Source organism: Eucalyptus grandis, chromosome 8 (genome assembly GCF_016545825.1).
Source record: "Eucalyptus grandis isolate ANBG69807.140 chromosome 8, ASM1654582v1, whole genome shotgun sequence".
Taxonomy (NCBI): domain Eukaryota; kingdom Viridiplantae; phylum Streptophyta; class Magnoliopsida; order Myrtales; family Myrtaceae; genus Eucalyptus; species Eucalyptus grandis.
This window is the reverse complement of record NC_052619.1, coordinates 5179236-5196994: the sequence shown is the minus strand read 5'-3', so window position 1 is coordinate 5196994 and position 17759 is coordinate 5179236. Positions and strand designations below refer to the sequence as shown.

The window sequence follows — 17759 nt, the reverse complement described above, 5'->3', positions numbered from 1 at the left end:
GAAGATGAACACATCATAAACTTATCCAATTTCATTATCTAAAAAACCAACACAATACTAAGGTACACAAGCTAATGACCGGAAAAAGATTGGTATGAGGTGAAATTTCACCTTCTTTTCAAATAATTCATAACTATTCCAGACGTTCCCGCCCAAGACAAATAAACCTTTGCTTGACATATTCACAGTGCGCTAAAAATTCTGTTCACTGAAGAAGTATGGAAAACCAATATAAATGGCAAAGGAAAAAAGTGAAAGCGAACTGTCAGTAAATTAACCAAAGATTTATCCTACATGGGTATCATCATTTTGTCAATTCCCCCCTCCCCCCTGGACTCCAAAATAATGTCAGATGATGCTCCTGAATTTTGGCATTGACAAAATTAAAACCTGTTCTCCCTCCTGTGACGTTCACCTTTAGGTGAGAAAAGTATGTCGTTTCTGTTCTCCCTTGTGCTCATTCCCATGTACATTCGGAAACTGCTGGGGTGGGCCTTTAACTAGAAAGGTCAGATGCATCACTGAGTCGTACTATCCGTCGTTTGAGTTTGGAGTTGGTCCTGGACTTGAAGAGACCGAGGTGTTAGTGGATTTCTCATTTCCCATGTCTTTGGTTTTGTGAAGAAGGAATGTCCCGGAGAGTATAGTGACGAAACCGCACAACTCAGTCACGATTTGTGATGCATTTTGCGAATCCCAGTCCTGCATTCCCAAGCATACCAAGGGAAAAGAATAAGGCATATTGTCACTGCTTAAGATGCTGAAAAGGTACAATGGCGGATATGCATTTTAGCACAATAATTTCAAGAACAAATGCAATTAACAAAGAACATGCGTCGCTTTAGATTGTACTGAGCAAAGTTTCTCTGTGTCAAGATCTTCATGCTGGATCACGAGTCCATTCAATCCTTGTGCCAATAATAAAATTTTTTACAGACCTAGCTGTTGAAGCTTGAGCTCAAAATGTTAAGATTGCACCATCTCAGAGATACTGGACTATAAGATACCAGAATGAATTTTTAAAAGATACTGCTTCTGTGTTTTTTCGAAGCAACACTAGAGCTCCTGTTGGGATTATTTTAGGCCAAATACATGTTTCAATATCAACATGAATAACAATATATCATTTTCATACTTCCACAAAGGTCGGATTTGCCGTGTGGACAGGGTTTAAGCCCACATGCATTTCTTTTACTGAAACGCAAACAATGGTAAGTCTTACTTTACCTTAAACATGATCATGCTGGCAAGGATGGTGAATGTTGTGAACATCACATAGTACACTGGAGAAATTACAGCAGTATTGAAAGTGTCAAGCGCCTGTCAGAAGAAACTTTTTGAGTTATATAATTGTCATTCGATCAGGGGATAAGAAAATCAGGACCAATCAAGAGAACAAGCAATAAATGTGAAATGGCGATACCCTTCCCCATGCATTAGACTTAAGTATTCATTTAATGATATCTTAGATTAACTTAGTAAAAGGTAGGTGGGTGTAAAATCTAAAATTTACTGGAATGTCGTTCTTTCTTGACTGAAAGATTTACAACTTACCTTGTTCAAGAAGATGATCTGCATGAGACTAAAAGAGATGACGACAATAGTGAAGAACCATGTCTGGAAGTATTTGAATTGGTTCGATCCTGAAAATGTGAGCTTCAGGGCGATGCCCAATGCTTTAACACTCATCACCTGCAGAAAATAGTGAAGTTCATCGCGGTTTCGAGAAATAGATGTAGCTAGACTTCAAAGATAGTACACTGACCGTTAGCGAACCCATGAGAGAGCAAATCCCAATATAAACCATCATATTTGTAGGTCCATAACGTGGTGCATAGCAGAAAATAAGAACACCGACCACAATGAGAACTATAACGGTATACACGATAAAACCTGATGCCAGAAGAGAGTTTCTTTCAGCACAACATCCTCAAGAAATTCAAGGAGTTCTATTCAAAATTTGAAGGGTACTTGTTTTGACTGGACTGATACCTGGCTGGGTGGCGAGGCGCCACAATTGTTTAACCGATTCAATGTCCCTTTCCTTTGGAGCATGTAAGACGATGCTCGTGGAACCCACCACGCAAAGAACACATCCAAGCACACCAAAGATGTGCAATTTCTCCTCCAAGATAAAATGGGCAAGCACTGCACTGCATAATGGTTTTTAAGATCGGTCATTGCTGAAAAATAACAGCTTATAGAATATCACATATGTCCATTTTATTATTTCTTGTAGATTTAGAGACAGCTATCTTATTTACTTGACGATTTCAACATCAATACCTGAAGATAATGCTCAGTGCTCCCAAAGGCGTGACAAGAATCGCTGGAGCGTATGCATAGGCAGCGAAATTGGCAATCTCCCCAATAATCACTGCCAAAGATGCGATGAAGCAATTAATTTCTAAGGTCACAAGAGGTTGAGAAAATATATGGTGTCAACGGAAACTCAATTTTGGCTCATCTATATAGCAGCTATCTGCAGGAAAATGAAATTGAGACTATAAGGAACGCATCTTCAAAGAAAAGCTGGATAACCTTTACTGCTTTTACTAGTGAACCAAAGGGGTTCAACCACAACACTACGATACGCCAAATTCTCCTCTGCTCTAGAATGCTGATTTCTTTAGTTGTCTACTGCATCTAGCTCCTTGATCAATTGATTTCCGTTTGGCACTCTCTAGATAAAAATTTAATTATTAGCACTCGATGAATTTTGGTAGATTTGAGTATACAAATGTGTGGTTTCCTCCTAGACCAAAACTATATTTCTCTAACTAAATTCGTATCAAGTAAGTGGATCATAGTCACATTTCCATCCCTGATGCTATAAGAAAGATTACTACGACTATCTGATATATAAACAGTATTGAAAACTAAAAATGAAGACAATAATTGTTTTCCAGTTATCTTTGAACAGATCTTTCTTTAAGCTTAAACCCCGTTCCTTTCAGGTCAAGGAGCATGACATTACTTGCAATTTCTCATTCCTTTTTTCGGTCAAGAGATTGCCTGCTCACCAAAGCAGTGATAAAATTTTGGGAAGCTAAGAAGTAGGAAGGATGCAAAACTCGAGGTGCAAGATGGATCATCGTTCGTGTATCAGGAAAACTTCTGGTTCGCAGTTCCTCATGCAGTAGACAAGGTAACTCCAGGATTATCCCGGAACCTATATATCGCAGTCCACCCCTAGAGTGCTTCTTTCACCATGTTCAGATTATTATCCATGAAAGTAGGTCATCAAGTGAAACAAGAGAATAACTAAGGATTTTACAGACAAGAATAAAATTGTTCATTTGGGAGAACGGAATGGATAAAAGTGGAAATCAATTCAAAGTACTACATGGAACTGAAGGTCATGCCTATGTCAAACTACAAAGCTTGGTAAGAAACTTGCAAAAGAAATGAAGTTCTTGCTAAAACACAAGACCTTCCTAGTCCCACCCTTCACCAAAAGAAAAAGAAAAGTAGATGAATTTAGCACTACAGGAAAAAGAATTTAAGCACTGGATCCTAGAAGCTGTCTGTAACCTGCAGTCAAATATTGGTCTATTGGTAACAAGAAGAAGAAAAAACAGGAAGACGTGTCCCAGGAACGAGCAATGATCAGGTTGATGGGCCTAATGCACTGGGGACACAAAAGAATATTGCCCTCTCTAACTCTGTAAGTGAACACGCTGCGTGGGCGCACAATCATATGCTCTGGCTGTAATGGATGATTACAGACCCAAAGACAGACATTTTCAATTCTTAAATCTATCACCATAAGAAGGCTAAAATCCAGGGAGCATAAGCTACTCGGAGTTGTTCTCTTTCTGAGGTAGTGCACCTTCCATATGATGGAACTTAGTCAAGCGAGAGCTATAGATGATTAGGACTGCATGTCCGGCCCAGGTCACCTCTCACAGGATTTCATTTGTCAGCGAGCAACAAAGGCACAAGCAAATCTTTTTACCACGTGAACTAGCCAAAAAACGAAAATACTATTACTTGAAAATCAATCACATGCAGAATTCTCCATGTCCTAACAAAACATGCTCGATGTATCAAACAGACCCAGAAGTCAGAACTTACTGGTTATCATTCCTACCCACCACCAGGGTTCATATAAGTACGAATAACCCCCTGAACCTGTAAACGGGCAGAAAAATTATCAGACAACAAGGCCAACCAAAAAAAAAAAAAAACAAGAAGAAGAAGAAGCTTTAACACCCGAAGCCATCGATATCAAATACGCCCACATCGGGGCATCAAAAAGATCAAATGGATCCTATCTTTTTTCTATGAAAACCATATAAATTCCTGGAAAACGAAGGTAATTCAAATGAGGAAAAAGAAGGGGGGAGAAAAAAACAGAACCTGCTCTGACTCCAGTCATCCCAGCTTTCTTCAACCCCTTTTTCTTTACAATGAAGCTAGAACCGATGAAAACGCTCGACGAGAGGGCCAAGATGAGTCCGTGCACGTTATCAGACGACATCCCCATTGGAGTGGGCAACGCAAGGAAAAACCGAACTCCCCAGAAAGAAAGGAAAACAAACGTAAAGCTCCCTCCTTTACAGGGCCAAAATCAAGAAAACACCAAGAAATCCACGCCCAGCCAGCCGCAGACCCATCAGAACCACGACGAGAAATCCGCGCTCTCGAAGCCGGCACGCGCGTGATGCATCCATGCTCACGTCACGCCTCTATAATACCTGAGAAAAAAGAAAAGAAAACGCATAATTCAATCCACCAGGACAAGGAAGAGGAGGGGGGAGAAAGAGGCCACAGCCCGGATGCCAACCTCCATGTTTGCAAGCAATGGTGTGAATTCTCGGTACCCAAATGATCACAAGGCACGGCGGTGCTCCTCGTCTCCCCGACGGCCTCGTGGTCTGCAGGGTACTACGTTCATGGGGGGGTTAGAGACAGAGGAAGAGAGAGAGACAGAGAGTCCGTTACAAAATGGGGTGAAGAGAGAGAGAGAGGAAACGGAGAGTAGAAAAGAATGGCACAAATTAAGGTGGCCACCACATCGTTTCCGTTCGCTGTACGATTTTAGTGAGCTGCTCTTCTCAGGCCTTTTTGCCCCCCATGTTCGCTGGCGATGCGTGCTGACGTGAACCGGAATTGGGTGTCATTTACAGCAACGACCAAAACCAAACGCCCAACACCCACAACCCACTTGCTCAAACAAAAAAAAAAAAAAAACACCCACAACCCAACCCAACCCAACCTTAAAAAAAAAAAACAATCTTCCATGTAGCTTTTTTTTTTTTTTTTTTCTCCTTATGCATAGGGACATTCCACAGTAAGGTCGAAATCCAGATATGGTAATTCGCAATTTAAGATCCGAAGGTGTTTTATTCGCACGTAGCATCTCATTATATCACACGATACTTGTCGGAATTCGATGTATTGAATTAATTTCACTTAGGCCAACAGGCTAAAGGGATGGGAGGCGGGGGGGCGAGGCTAAAGAGTATTGAGTTCCAAGTTCGATTCATAGAAGAGATGCGCAAGATCGAAAAAAAAAATAATAAACTAATTCCATTGAGAAGTAATGGTGATTACTGATCACCGATGAGAAAATAATTTTCTTATTTTATCTTACATGTTATTTGACCGGCGTAATTGCGTGTTTATTTTGAGAGTTACAAAAATCGTCAGTCATGATGAGATATCTTTTCGACTTATATTATTACTTGTAAAAATACAAATACGTTGCATGTAGGCAAAATTTGACATTTAAAGGGTTTCACAAGATCGTCATGATTAATTGATGGAAGACCTCTTAGATTCCAATTAGGCTGATGGCTAATCTACTATTTCATAAATAAATAAATAAATCATATGTTGAGGTAAGTTTTGAGCAGAATCTTGACAACCAAGCATATAGATTTTAACTTAGAAGAGGCCGAGTTAAAGCACAATCTAAATTTCCAAAGATGAAATATTGAGATTTCGCATGAAATATAACCCCCTAATAAATCCTTCGAAGGTTAATCTACTTTCTTCTGAACTTTCTGAATCTTCTGCCCCTTTTTTTCTAATCCAAGATTTTATGGTCATTTTATATTAGGGTTTGGTGTGAATGCGATTATCAAACTTCGAAATTCACTCAAATGCTCTATTCGTTCTCCACACGCATTAAACATCTTAGATAAACACATCTATCATGGCCCAATAAGAGGATATCCTCTTTTCTGTATGGAATCTTTTTCCTACAGGAAGACAAATGAAAGCTTGCGCCCTCCAATCACATGGAAATGGGCTCAAGCACAAGCAACTGATAGACACTTCGCAATCATTTTTTTCTTCTTCTTGATGAGCTCCTGGGTATATTCTAAGATACCTACATGGAGCGGCATCTGTTTCTCAAATTTTCCTTCTTAATCGACTCTGTTTCCCAAGTATTCGCGAAGATGATGAGCACTTTTGACTCGGTAATCCCCTGAATTGACGTCGGTTTCTGGAAATTCCTCTGAATTTGACTTCGTTTCTTGCACCTCCTGAACTTGATAGCTTTGACCTCTTAAGAAATAACGCCACAAGCTTATCCTAATGGCAGCGTGACCGACATGTATTCGTGTCCTGCACCGCCTTTCCTAGAAGCATTTTTATCAAATAAGGAATTACAGTCGCCCTAAAACTCCAAATTAAAATTAAGGGAAACCCTCAATTGACCTTACCCCGTTCATGGCATTATCGTTATAGATTTCCTCTCAAATCTGTAGTGACTCTCCCCCTCTATTTCTTCGATTCATGCTCGAGAAACTCTGACCTTTTCTTCGTGATCTATAAATTTTAAGCAAAGTCGAGGCGTTTTAGCTTTTTGATGTGCACATGAGGACGAAACGTGCACGACTTCATTGGTTGGTCATCACTTAACGAGGACGATTTCAAGGGTTTATTGGATTAAAGTAATCAAGCTCATGGAGTATTTTAGAGCAAAGTCAAACGCCAGAGGATATCGAGAAATAAGCGCCACTTTAGACGGTTGTTAAGTCAAAATGATCAAGTCTTGAGGGAATTTTAGGGTCCAAAAAACAGTGCAAGTACCAAAACTAAACTTTGTTTGAAGAAACGTTTAAGTGTCAAAAATTACGAAAAATATATTTAAGTACAACTTTTTTTTTTTTTTTAAATTGGGACACTTAAATGCCCAAATCGGTAACTTTGACCAAAAATCCTATATGACAATTTTTTATTGATATAATTTGCCTATGTGACTCACTGAAGAGTTGAGTCAATAAAGAAAATTCAAAACAATGTCGTTTTACCTCGGTTCTAAATATTAATTTAAAAAAAAAAAAAAGAGGAGGATGATAGAATGGTAAGGGCTTGGATAGGTCTCGCCTAAAGCTTGCAACTTCTTCTTCTTCTTTCTTTTTCTTTTTAAAATTAAATAATTTAAATTTAATTTAATTCATATTTATATTAAAATTCAAACCGAGACAAAACGACATCATTTTCGATTTATCTAGTCACATTAGTATGCAAAACAACATCATTTTGCATTTATCTTGCTGGAAAAACACTACGTCAACATTTTGGTAAAATTTTCTCTGATTTATTTTACTCCGATTTTGACACTTAAATATATATTTCTTAACTTTTTGTAATCAAATGTCTCAACTCTAGGGATCCGACTCTCAAATTTTAGGAATCAAATGCCACTCTAAGGACATTGTTAGTATTTTCTTTGAAGTTTGCTCTCCACTTAAATGAAAATAAAAATAAAAATAAAAAAGCAGAGAAAGAAAAAGAAAGACTCCATTGTTGACTTTATCCATTGGATTTTTGCTCCTTATGTGTTTGGATACTAGATTGATGAAGTAACATACCCTCTTAAGTAACTTTCAACTTTCGACCAAAAAAAAGAAAAAAGTAACTTTCAATCTACCGATACAATTAATTATTAAGAAGATGATGGAGATTTGGTGACCTTCGTCATTCTAGGCTGCACATGGTAACCTTCCCCGGCCCAAGAATTTCTATTCTTTTCTTCTCCAGAACAAAAAAAGAATAGAAACCTGTTTGATAATCGCAAATTAGTTTTTTGTTCCCGGAAACAAAAAGTTAGTGCGGGAATGGTTTTGGAATAGAAATGAGAAGTAAAAAAAAGTTGCTTCTTGTTCCCGAGAACAAGTTTAAGAAATAAGTGAATTTTTGTTTTTTTTATTCTTCTCTTGCTGACCGCCATTGACCGCCGTTAATCGCTGCTGCCGTCGCCACCGCCGCCGCCACCGCCGACCATCGGAGGCCAATCGATCGTCGTCGCCGTTGGAGGCCGACCGACCGTCGCTGCCGCCGGCCAACCCTTGCCGTCGCCGCCGAACAATCGCCGCCGCCCGGCCGCATGTTGCCGCCGACCCATTTGCCGTCGATCGATCGCCGCACGGCCCATCGGCCGCCGTCGCCGTGCAGCGGAATCGGCGACGATAGTCGGCCGGTGGCGGCGGCGGCGGCGGCGTCCGGCGTCCAAAGATGTGGCGGCGATCTACCGGCAAAATAAAAAAACAAATAAATATAAAAAAGAAACTTTTTTACCAAACGCATTTCTATTGTTTTTCTATTTCTAGAGTAAAAATTTTGTTTAGTTATCAAATGGATTTTTTTACATAGAAATTGTTCCCATAATAGAAATAGAAAAGAACTATTTCTGAAAAAAAATTATTCCCCGACCAAGAAATGTTGCCATGCGCAGTCCTAGCGATAGCACCTCGTCGATGCCATTGCAGCTAATTGAATTCCCCAACATGCACAAATTAGGTCTAGGGATTTTAACATCCTCAAGAAAGAAGAATCTCTTGCATCCTTTGTTGTTGATTTTGACCATGAATGCACCTTGGAACTGACGTTGGAATGAGAGAACTGGTTGGATGTGCTAGAGGTAGATGAAGGACAAAGGCTTCGGTATAAAATGACAAAGCATGAAAATGAGGGCACGGGTTTTCAAAAACTTCTTATTCCCCTGCAATTTATTTTTTTTCCCTTCTTTTGGGACTTGGTTTGGCCTCAAACCCTTGGACATTACACTTTCAACGACATCATTTCCCCCAAAAAGTCATGCCGGACGACTTTATGTAACATCAACATCATGTCAGATTTCTAAACCAGAGAAATTGCCAAAAAGTGAACACCAATGGCGCTGTGATAGCTTGAAAAATTATCACATCAGGTTGAGTACTTAGGAGAAAATATGGAAAAATGGTACAAATAATTCATAATTTTTTGATTTAATATATAATGTAATTTCTAAATTTTTTTATGCGGGTTCAATTTAGTTATTAAATTATATAAAAATATTTAATATTATCCCTAAACTTGAATAAATGATAGGATGACATTAGACATATTCATATAATTTCATTAAATAAATTAAAAATTCATGAGTCACATCTTAGGTTAAAATTCAGAAATCATATTAAATAAATCAAAAAGTCAATGATTGCATCAAACAAAAAGTTAAATTTTGAAGCCACTCCCGGTTCCCTGGGCATGGTATATGTAAAGACAAAATACTTTCTTGATGATGTAAATCAGATGCCAATACTCTGTTCCATCTCCTCTGTTCTTACCAAAGCTCTGTTTTCTTCTTTTTTCTTCCTTCCCTCATGCATGCGAAACAGGGGAGCGAGCATCTCCTTCGACTCCTCCAATGCCGCACCGCACAGCCATTCCAAATCAAGCAAGTACACGCCCTCCTCATCACCAATGGCCACCTCCTCGTCGCGCGCAACCGATGGGCGAGCACCCTCCTGTTCAATGCGCTCATAAGAGGCTACTCCAACTTCGGCCAAGCTCGCCGGTCCCTCCTCCTCTTCACCCACATGCTCGCTCACCGGGCGCCGCCCAATGCCATCACCTTCACTTCCCTCGTAAAAGCCGCAGCTTCGTCGGCTTCGTTGGGCATGGCCCTTCATGCCCAGATGGTCAGACGAGGCGTGTCCTCTGACCCGTTTGTCCGAGTGTCCATCATTCATTTCTACGCGCGAATGGGCGAGCTGCCTGGTGCGTGTCGGGTGTTTGAGGAAATTCCCAAGCCATGTGTTGTGGCATGCAATGCGATGCTTGATGCGTTCGGCAAGAGTGGGGTGATGGGCTCTGCTGTTTCGCTCTTTTCTAGGATGCCGGAGCGCGACGTGGTGTCTTGGACTAGCGTGATTAATGGGCTCGGTAATAATCGGCGTTTCGGAGAGGCTCTTGAGTTTTTTCGAGACATGATGGTTCATGAGGATATAAAGAGTGGTGTGGTGAAGCCAAATGAAGTTACGTATGTTAGCCTCCTCTCTTCATGTGCTAATTTGCCTGGAGGAGGTGCACGTTACTATGGGAAGCAAATACATGGATATATTGTCAGGAATGACACTGGGCTGACGGCTTTTGTAGGGACCGCTTTGATAGATTTCTACGGCAAGACAAGTTCTCTTAGAAATGCTATAAAAGTTTTCAATCGAATGGTTGTCAAGGAGATTTGCACGTGGAATGCACTGATTTCCTCCCTTGCTTGTAATGGTGAAGAGAACAAGGCTCTTGCCATGTTTGAGCAGATGAAGATGAAAGGCTTGTGCCCTAATGGGGTAACTTTTGCTGCTGCTCTCACAAGTTGTGCACGTGGAGGATTCGTGGACTGTGGTTTCAAATTGTTTCGATCTATGGTCGATGACTTTGGGTTGGTACCTGTAATGGAGCACTATGGATGTATGGTTGATCTGTTGGGCAGAGCAGGACTTTTGAGGGAAGCGATGGACTTCGTAAAGAGTATGCCTTTCGAGCCTGATGCTTCTGTTTTGGGAGCTCTGTTGGGTTCCTGTAAAATCACGGAGCAATCAATCTTGGAAATGATGTAGGGAGAAGATTGCTTGAGATGCAGCCACGGCACTGCGGACGATATGTCACGTTATCGAGTATACACGCGGAGTTGAACGAATGGACTTCTGCCGCTGAACTGAGGAAAGCAATGGAAGGGCTCAAAATTCGGAAAGTTCCAGCCTTTAGTCTAATTGACTCCCAGTAGGATGTAGCGTCACTTCTATGTACTGGTTTTACTGTTTTGTCCATGAAGAGATCCGCAGAGTTCAACTCCTTTGATACTTCTGGATTGGGAGACGTGTACAGAGTGTAGATCAATCTGATTTGTCTGATCTTGGAATTGTATGATCGACCTATTCATACAACGAGATAGAGCCTGTGGTAACTGCTAAGGACATTTTGCAACACATGATGTTCTCTCGGTTTTTGTCGGCCGGAACTTTTTATGGAGTTGTGAATCATTGAAATTTGATTGCTCCATCTTGGGCGAAAGCTTATAAGAGGAAGTTAGTAAATTGCAGAAATTTTTCTTTGAAGCATGAAAGGTGAGTGCTCATTGATTTAAGTATGTTAAGGAGTAGAGATTATCAGAGATAGGTAACTGATTTGATTTTGATGTATCGGCTAAACTTGTTTCTTTTTTGTCCATTTCAGCCATCAGGATACACTTTGAAGCACTTTCTTCAACCTCAATGATCATAGCTTTATGAAGTTTCTATACTGAAGTACTTTCTAGGCTGCTGGCTGTGGCACTGTTCATCCGCGGAGGCAGGATAGGGTGACAAGTGCTCCTCTTTCACAGCGTAGGGGTCAGAAAAAGCGATCCAGAATAATTGGTCTGCATCCATCAACCAATTATATCTGTAAAGTTTCGGATTCTTCAGCATATCCTCCATTATTGGTGTTTGGGAAGCTAGAATAGGTAAGCACACCATTATCAGGTGGGCTTTTGAAGATGCACGTGAAGACATGGAGATGTACGATTGCGTCACGACTCATTTTATTACAACATGGAGTCTATCATCTGGCTTCCATTTAACCAGCTTGCAAAGCGACGAGTTTAAACTGAGATGGATCAAAAGGATAATGGAGGGCCTTTCTCACCCCTTCCGCCCACGAAGGAAGTTGATTCTTCAATTTGCCCAACGTCCCTCTCCTGCTGTACTCTGTAAATCTGTGAAATGCGAGAAACGCCAAGTTTGTTTATAGAAGGCAAATGCAGAGTTATTATGAATATTATGCTAGAGCAGTCAATTGGTTGGCATATACTCAACAACTTTAGAGCTAATTTTTCAAATTGGTTCAGCTTGGAAGGTGGTTAGCATTTTAGTAGGTACTTCAATCGAGAACCCAACGGCCAATCAGGTCAACTAGAAGATTTTATAAAATCATTGTCAACTTTTAAAAGCCGTTAGAAAAATGTGTCATTTATTGTTTAAATATTATAATTCTCCCCCTCCACTCAGTCTTACTCTTTTTGCCTAGTACTAAGCGTGGACAAATGTCACTAATGAAGACAATAAGCACGATCAAACAAATATGATAATAACATAAAATTATTTACTCATCTATTATTTGCAACTTATTACTTGTCCATCGTAAGATTATTGTTTATACAACTTAATTAATTATGGAAAAAGTTAGTTGCGGTAATTATATGTATCAGTACTCGTAGGGCATGTTTGGCAATTTACCAAACAGTTATAATTTATATTCTTTGTTCTCAGGAATAGATTTGGAATAGAAATCCGTTTGGTAAAATTTTTGTTTTTAGGAACAAATTTCTATTTTTTTTTTGTTCTCGAAATAGATTTGGAACGAGAATGAGAAGTAAAAAATAGTTGATTTTTTGTTCCCAGGAATAATTCTAGAATCAAGCAACCTATTTTCTCTCTTTTCTTTCCTTTTCTTTTTTCTTGTTCTTCTTCCCTCTTTCTTCTTCTTAATCTGCTGTCATCACCGCCATTGCCATCTCCGCCCACCCACCGCGATCGGCGACAAGCCGGTCCGACGAGCTCACCCTCATCAGGTGGCCAGGTGGGCCCGCTGAGCCTCTCTTGGCCACCAACAAGGCTCGCCCGGCCTCAACGAGGCACAGCCTTGCCAAGGGCTAGTGACGCTCAGCGACCTCCGATGAGGTTGCCGACCCTCATCCGGCCAATCGCGATCATCCCAAGGTCGACAATCAGCGACCAGCCAGACGAGAAAAAAAAGTAATAAAATTATTTAAAAATTAAAAAAAAATGATTTTGAGTAAAAAATTTGAAAGACAATATCAAACGCAATTCTATTCCAAAATTGAAATTTTGACAATTACCAAAAGGTTTAAAATGCTTCAAATTATTTCCAAAATAGAATAAAAAATAATCATTTCTAATCGTAAATTATTCCCAAGAAAACGTGTCGTTACAAACACGTCATTATTGTTCCAAGGGCACGGGATTCCCACTAGTATGATGACCATTCATCAAACAAGTTTGTCTAGAAGTATTATGCTGATTGTTTCATTTGTATTAGCCGAAAGAGAGATAATACAAACACTTGTTTTTTGAAGAACCATTTCCGTTCCATCATGGCCTTTAAAAGGAGTTAACCAAGTGTCCATCATAATCTTATATAGGAGAACTCCTCTAGCAATCATTTGCACAGCATGGCAATGATATACTGAACATATTGACATTAGCATCTAGAGAATGCAGATGGTGACTTTTACATTGTAAGATATTCTCAAATACTACAAAACTCTTCAAAAACTAGACAAATTTCTGTCAACCGATAACTCAGTAAACTACTCACTGATGAATAATACAATCGTCCGAAAGAAAAACGCCAGACGTAAATATTAAGGATTTATGCATCTCCTTTTAACCGTCCAGCCACAAGCATAAATGCCCTCAGTGGCCCCACTCTGGCTGAAGCATAAGCGGGTAAAACTCTAAAACTTACAATAGCAACATCATGGGCTTGACGTCTCCTTAACCGTTTCATTAAATGAGGCAGCAAGAAATTCAGCAAGGTTTAGTCCAGAACCAAACTTGTTGGGAGATTCTGCAACCCTCGGCTTCTTTGGCCTGATGGACTCGGGCATCCAGGGACTCGAAGATCCACGTGAACTGGAACCAACGAACGGAGAATCAACACCTCTCCATAAAACAGGTTTTAAATCCTTCCATGGGTCTTCTAACATGGACTCATGAAAGAAACGCTCTGGCCCTAGTGGCCTAGCCGGTGTAGAACCATGACCACGATGTCCCGGACCTCCTCCACCACTCCTCCCTGACCTGGGGCTGCCACCAAACCATTGGCCTCTGCCTCTGCCTCTGCCTGGACTTGTAGCATAATTACCTCCCTGTCCTAAATTTGGCCCTGGACTGTTGCCACGACAGTGAGAGCGATCTTGCATCTGATTGAAATTATGGGTACCACTTCCTGGAGTACTGGATGGGCTAAAGTAACTTGTCGTGCTGCTGGATCTATTCCAAGCTTGAGGAGAAGCCCCATCTTGCATTGGAAAATGGTGGACATTTCCCCTTGGACTGTGGTGGGGAGGGAATCTTGGGCGGGGACCTTCTGCTTGGTAGATTCCACTGTTGGGTGGATTACGGGGACGCCACTGATACGCAGGAGAGGGACTTGTTACGAGGTTCCTGGGTCCTGAAAATCAAAGTTTTACACCAGAAAAAAGGAAATTTGAAATTTGTTCGGGCACAAATGAATATGCTACTCCCAAAGCAACTTTTAAGCCTCAAACGGAAACCAAGATATCTGGATACAGGCCAATCGGCAACAAGCAATTCGATAATACAGTCTAAAGTTACTTATCATTTCCATAGAAGACATAAACCAGAACCAGAGGACTCAACCAAAATAGCATCTTGCTTCCCATGCGACCCCTATCACTCATATCAAACACAACCATGTGCAGTACCATCCTACATCAACTCACCCGAATCCTTGAAATGATGCATGTACTTTGTTCCTCAACTAGGCATAATCAAAAAAAAGAATGAACAAGAACAGCTCGAGTCAGTACATTGCTTCCTGAGGTTTTGCTTGATAAACCAGCTCTCTATCACTTGCAAGGTTCAACGGGTGGCTCAAACACTTTCAGCACTCTCATTAATCATCACCACTAAAATCAACATCGCCATCACGCACCAAGATAATCTCTCGTTCGCAAGAGAACATAGGCAAGTATATTCAAGCACAACTCCTATTTGAAGTTAAACAAATCCCAATCTTCAAAAGAGTCGGCGAAACAAGAACTAAAGTTATCAAGTCAACATGTCAGACTGCAGTACCTGGAAAATGAGGCGGAGGAGGGGTGAAATTCGCTTGTGGAGGTTGGAACCCGGCATTGCCCCTCGCCCTATTACCGGAAAAAGCCGCCATGGGATCCGTATAGTAGTCGAACCTGGGCGAGGCGCGCGGCATCTCGTGCAGCGATTCAGGTGTACGCGTTTCGATCAATGGGTTCGCCAGGCAGCTAGCCTCGGCAGAAGCCTCAGGGCTGTCCGAGAGACCAGCTCGAGCGGCTTCCGCGCGCATCGCCCTCAACCTTTCCCTCCTCTTCTCGGACTCCTCCATCTAAACTGAAACACCGGCAGGCAAGAAAGAACCAAAACCGTACTCGTGAGAGAGCAGAACGGGTCCGAAAAAGACGAAACTTCACGCGACCCGCGACCAATCCGACCTCAAAATCGCAGCTTTCTCGGACGGGAACTCGGGAATCGAGTCCCGTTCGAACGCTGCGGACTCGTGGGTAAGTGGGTAACCTGGATATGGATGTGGGTCAGTCTGGAGGGCGTGACCAGGGGCGTCGCCGGCGACGAGAAACCGCGGAAAGGTCCGAGGAAATCGAGAGTTCCGAGCACAAAAACTTAAACTTTAGACGGAAACATCTAACCCCAAAGTGGCCGAAGATTGGTTCTCTCCCAGGCGCGCCGCCGCTTTCTCCGGCGAGCAAGCGATTCCGCCGCCGCGGTTCCCTCTTTCGCTCGCCTTCTTTCTCTCTCTCTCTCTCTCCTTTCCCTCTCCGAAACAGCCAGCCGCCGCCGCGGGATTCTCTCTCTTTCGCTCTGGCGGTATTCCTGCCCTGAACGAGACTTCATGCAATTAAACGAATAGATTGCAAATTTTCCTCTTCTTTCCATTTCCTTTTGTTTGTTTTCCAGTAAATTGTCACTTGATTATTAAAAAAAAATATAATGTATACTACAAGTCCTAAAAGTTATTGCAAACGTATAATTAAGTTTTAAAATTTTTAAAAATATATAATTAAGTCATAAAATTTGTCAAATTAATACAAACAAATTATGCCAAAATAGCATTATAAAACTAATTTTTCTTACGTGACTTTTTTATTCCCTTTTCCTTTAAATCTCATTTAATAATACTAAAGAACTGAAAAGGCTAAAATAATTTTAAAAACAAAAGTGAAAAAAGTGAAAAAAGTGAAAAATAAAAAAAGGCAAGGACTCATCAATGGCTACTATTGTCATCGCCCATCGCCGAAATGGCCGGCGAAGATCATTGGCCCTAGTCACAAGCTGCTAGTGATCCGTGGCGGCCTCAAGCAAGGCTCATCGACCACAAGTGACGGCAGGCATTGCCCACATTTAGGCAAGCCATACTAGCCCCAAGCGAGGGTTCGAGAGCGTCACCTAGATCTAGGCAAACCTCGTTGGTCCCGGCTAGGGTTCGGCCAAGCCTCGCCCAAGCCTAGCGACAGTCATCAGACCTCACCCCAACCCCTTTCCTCCCCGTCATTACCGTCGCCACCGCCACTTAAGGACAATGTAGCCAACCCCTCTGGCAATGGGCGGCGGTAGCAGCAGCCAACACCACTTCTTGTCCTTTTTTCCATTTTTCTCTATTTTAATTATTTTAGCATTTTGTAGTTCTTAATATTATTTGAATGAGATTTAAAAGAAAAGTTATAAGTTTTATGTCGGCATTTTCTGTTTGACAAATTGACGGTGTTAATAGAAGGACTTGTTTGCACTAATTTAACAAGTTTTAGGATTCGATTGTATTTTCACGACAAATTTTAAGACTTAAAATTTACATATTCCTAAAAAAAATAGGGAAAATTTTAAATAAGGGCCAAAAATGCTCTATATAAAGTGGATCTTATTTTAAATAAAGACATGAAATAAACTTTGTTTCAAATAAAAATCTTAAATGCTCATATCAGTCTTAAAGAAGGGGTTGAATTCACCAAGTGTGAAGGGTAATTTTGTCTTTTAATTTTTTTTTCTTTTTTTATCTTTATTTTTTAAAAGAACATAGGTGGGCCCCACTCCATCGCCAATGGGGTGGCAGCAAAGGTTGGTAGGAACGCCAGCGCCTAAGCAAGGGCTAGCAACTCTTGCCAACTAGAGACCAAGGTCACCTACCCTCACGCTAACCTGGCAACCCTCGCCCAATGCCCCTAGACCTAGGGCGAGGTCTAAAGGTGCTAGGTGATTCCCGCATCTAGCAAGGATTGCCGGCCTCGCCAGCAGTCATCGCCACCCCAACGGTGATGGGGTAGTTATTTGAAATAGTTGTAATCATTTCAGACATTTCTTTGAGACCGATTCACTTCATGTCCTTATTTGAGAAAATGCGAGTACTTCGGATCTTTATTTGGAATTTTCCCCAAAAAAATTATGTTATAAGTAAATATTATTCCACTTTATTATTTTTAGTAAATCGAGTGACCTAATTGATATTTGTATCTTTGATAACATTTCTATTTCTAGAAATAATTTCTTTTTAAAAATAGTTTTTTTAATTCTATTCCCTATAATAGTTTTGAGTAAAAAAACGCATTCGGTAATCGTATAAAATTTATACCCTAAAACAAGAATGCGTATGATATAACCTATAAAAAAAAAATTGTGACGTGGAATTTCTTTAAATTTTATGATAATTTTTTGAGATTTTTCCTTCTTTTTTTTTTTTTTTTTTTT

The 17759-nt window shown here is 40.7% G+C and overlaps 3 protein-coding genes across 6 annotated transcripts; 1 reads left to right on the top strand and 2 right to left on the bottom strand.

The window, feature by feature from the left end:
• Positions 1–75: 75 nt before the first annotated feature.
• LOC104456010 (probable magnesium transporter NIPA2) lies at positions 76–5037 on the bottom strand. Its single transcript, XM_010070700.3, has 9 exons — positions 4790–5037; positions 4363–4700; positions 4078–4134; positions 2287–2377; positions 1993–2153; positions 1766–1893; positions 1555–1692; positions 1228–1320; positions 76–702 (listed from the first exon to the last, which is right to left on the bottom strand). Exons 2-9 carry the CDS (start codon positions 4487–4489, stop codon positions 532–534), a joined length of 966 nt encoding a protein of 321 aa, XP_010069002.1. The 5' UTR covers positions 4490–4700; positions 4790–5037; the 3' UTR covers positions 76–531.
• Positions 5038–9554: 4517 nt separating this feature from the next.
• Positions 9555–12045, top strand: LOC104430942 (putative pentatricopeptide repeat-containing protein At1g10330). Its single transcript, XM_039300370.1, is given in 3 exon segments — positions 9555–10821; positions 10824–11348; positions 11458–12045. Coding segments are annotated over 2 exon segments (1401 nt in total). The 5' UTR covers positions 9555–9605; the 3' UTR covers positions 11009–11348; positions 11458–12045.
• Positions 12046–13456: 1411 nt separating this feature from the next.
• On the bottom strand, positions 13457–15901 carry LOC104456009 (protein SICKLE). 4 transcript variants are annotated; one of them, XM_039301234.1, is made up of 4 exons: positions 15710–15901; positions 15497–15578; positions 15105–15395; positions 13457–14457 (listed from the first exon to the last, which is right to left on the bottom strand). In XM_039301234.1, the coding sequence occupies exons 3-4, from the start codon at positions 15388–15390 to the stop codon at positions 13760–13762; spliced, it is 984 nt and encodes a 327-aa protein (XP_039157168.1). In that variant the 5' UTR covers positions 15391–15395; positions 15497–15578; positions 15710–15901; the 3' UTR covers positions 13457–13759. The 4 variants fall into 4 exon arrangements, with proteins under 4 accessions (XP_039157168.1, XP_010069001.2, XP_010068999.2 ...); XM_010070699.3 differs by having other exon boundaries at positions 15497–15901; XM_010070697.3 differs by lacking the exon at positions 15497–15578 and having other exon boundaries at positions 15579–15901.
• Between the last annotated feature and the right edge of the window lie 1858 nt (positions 15902–17759).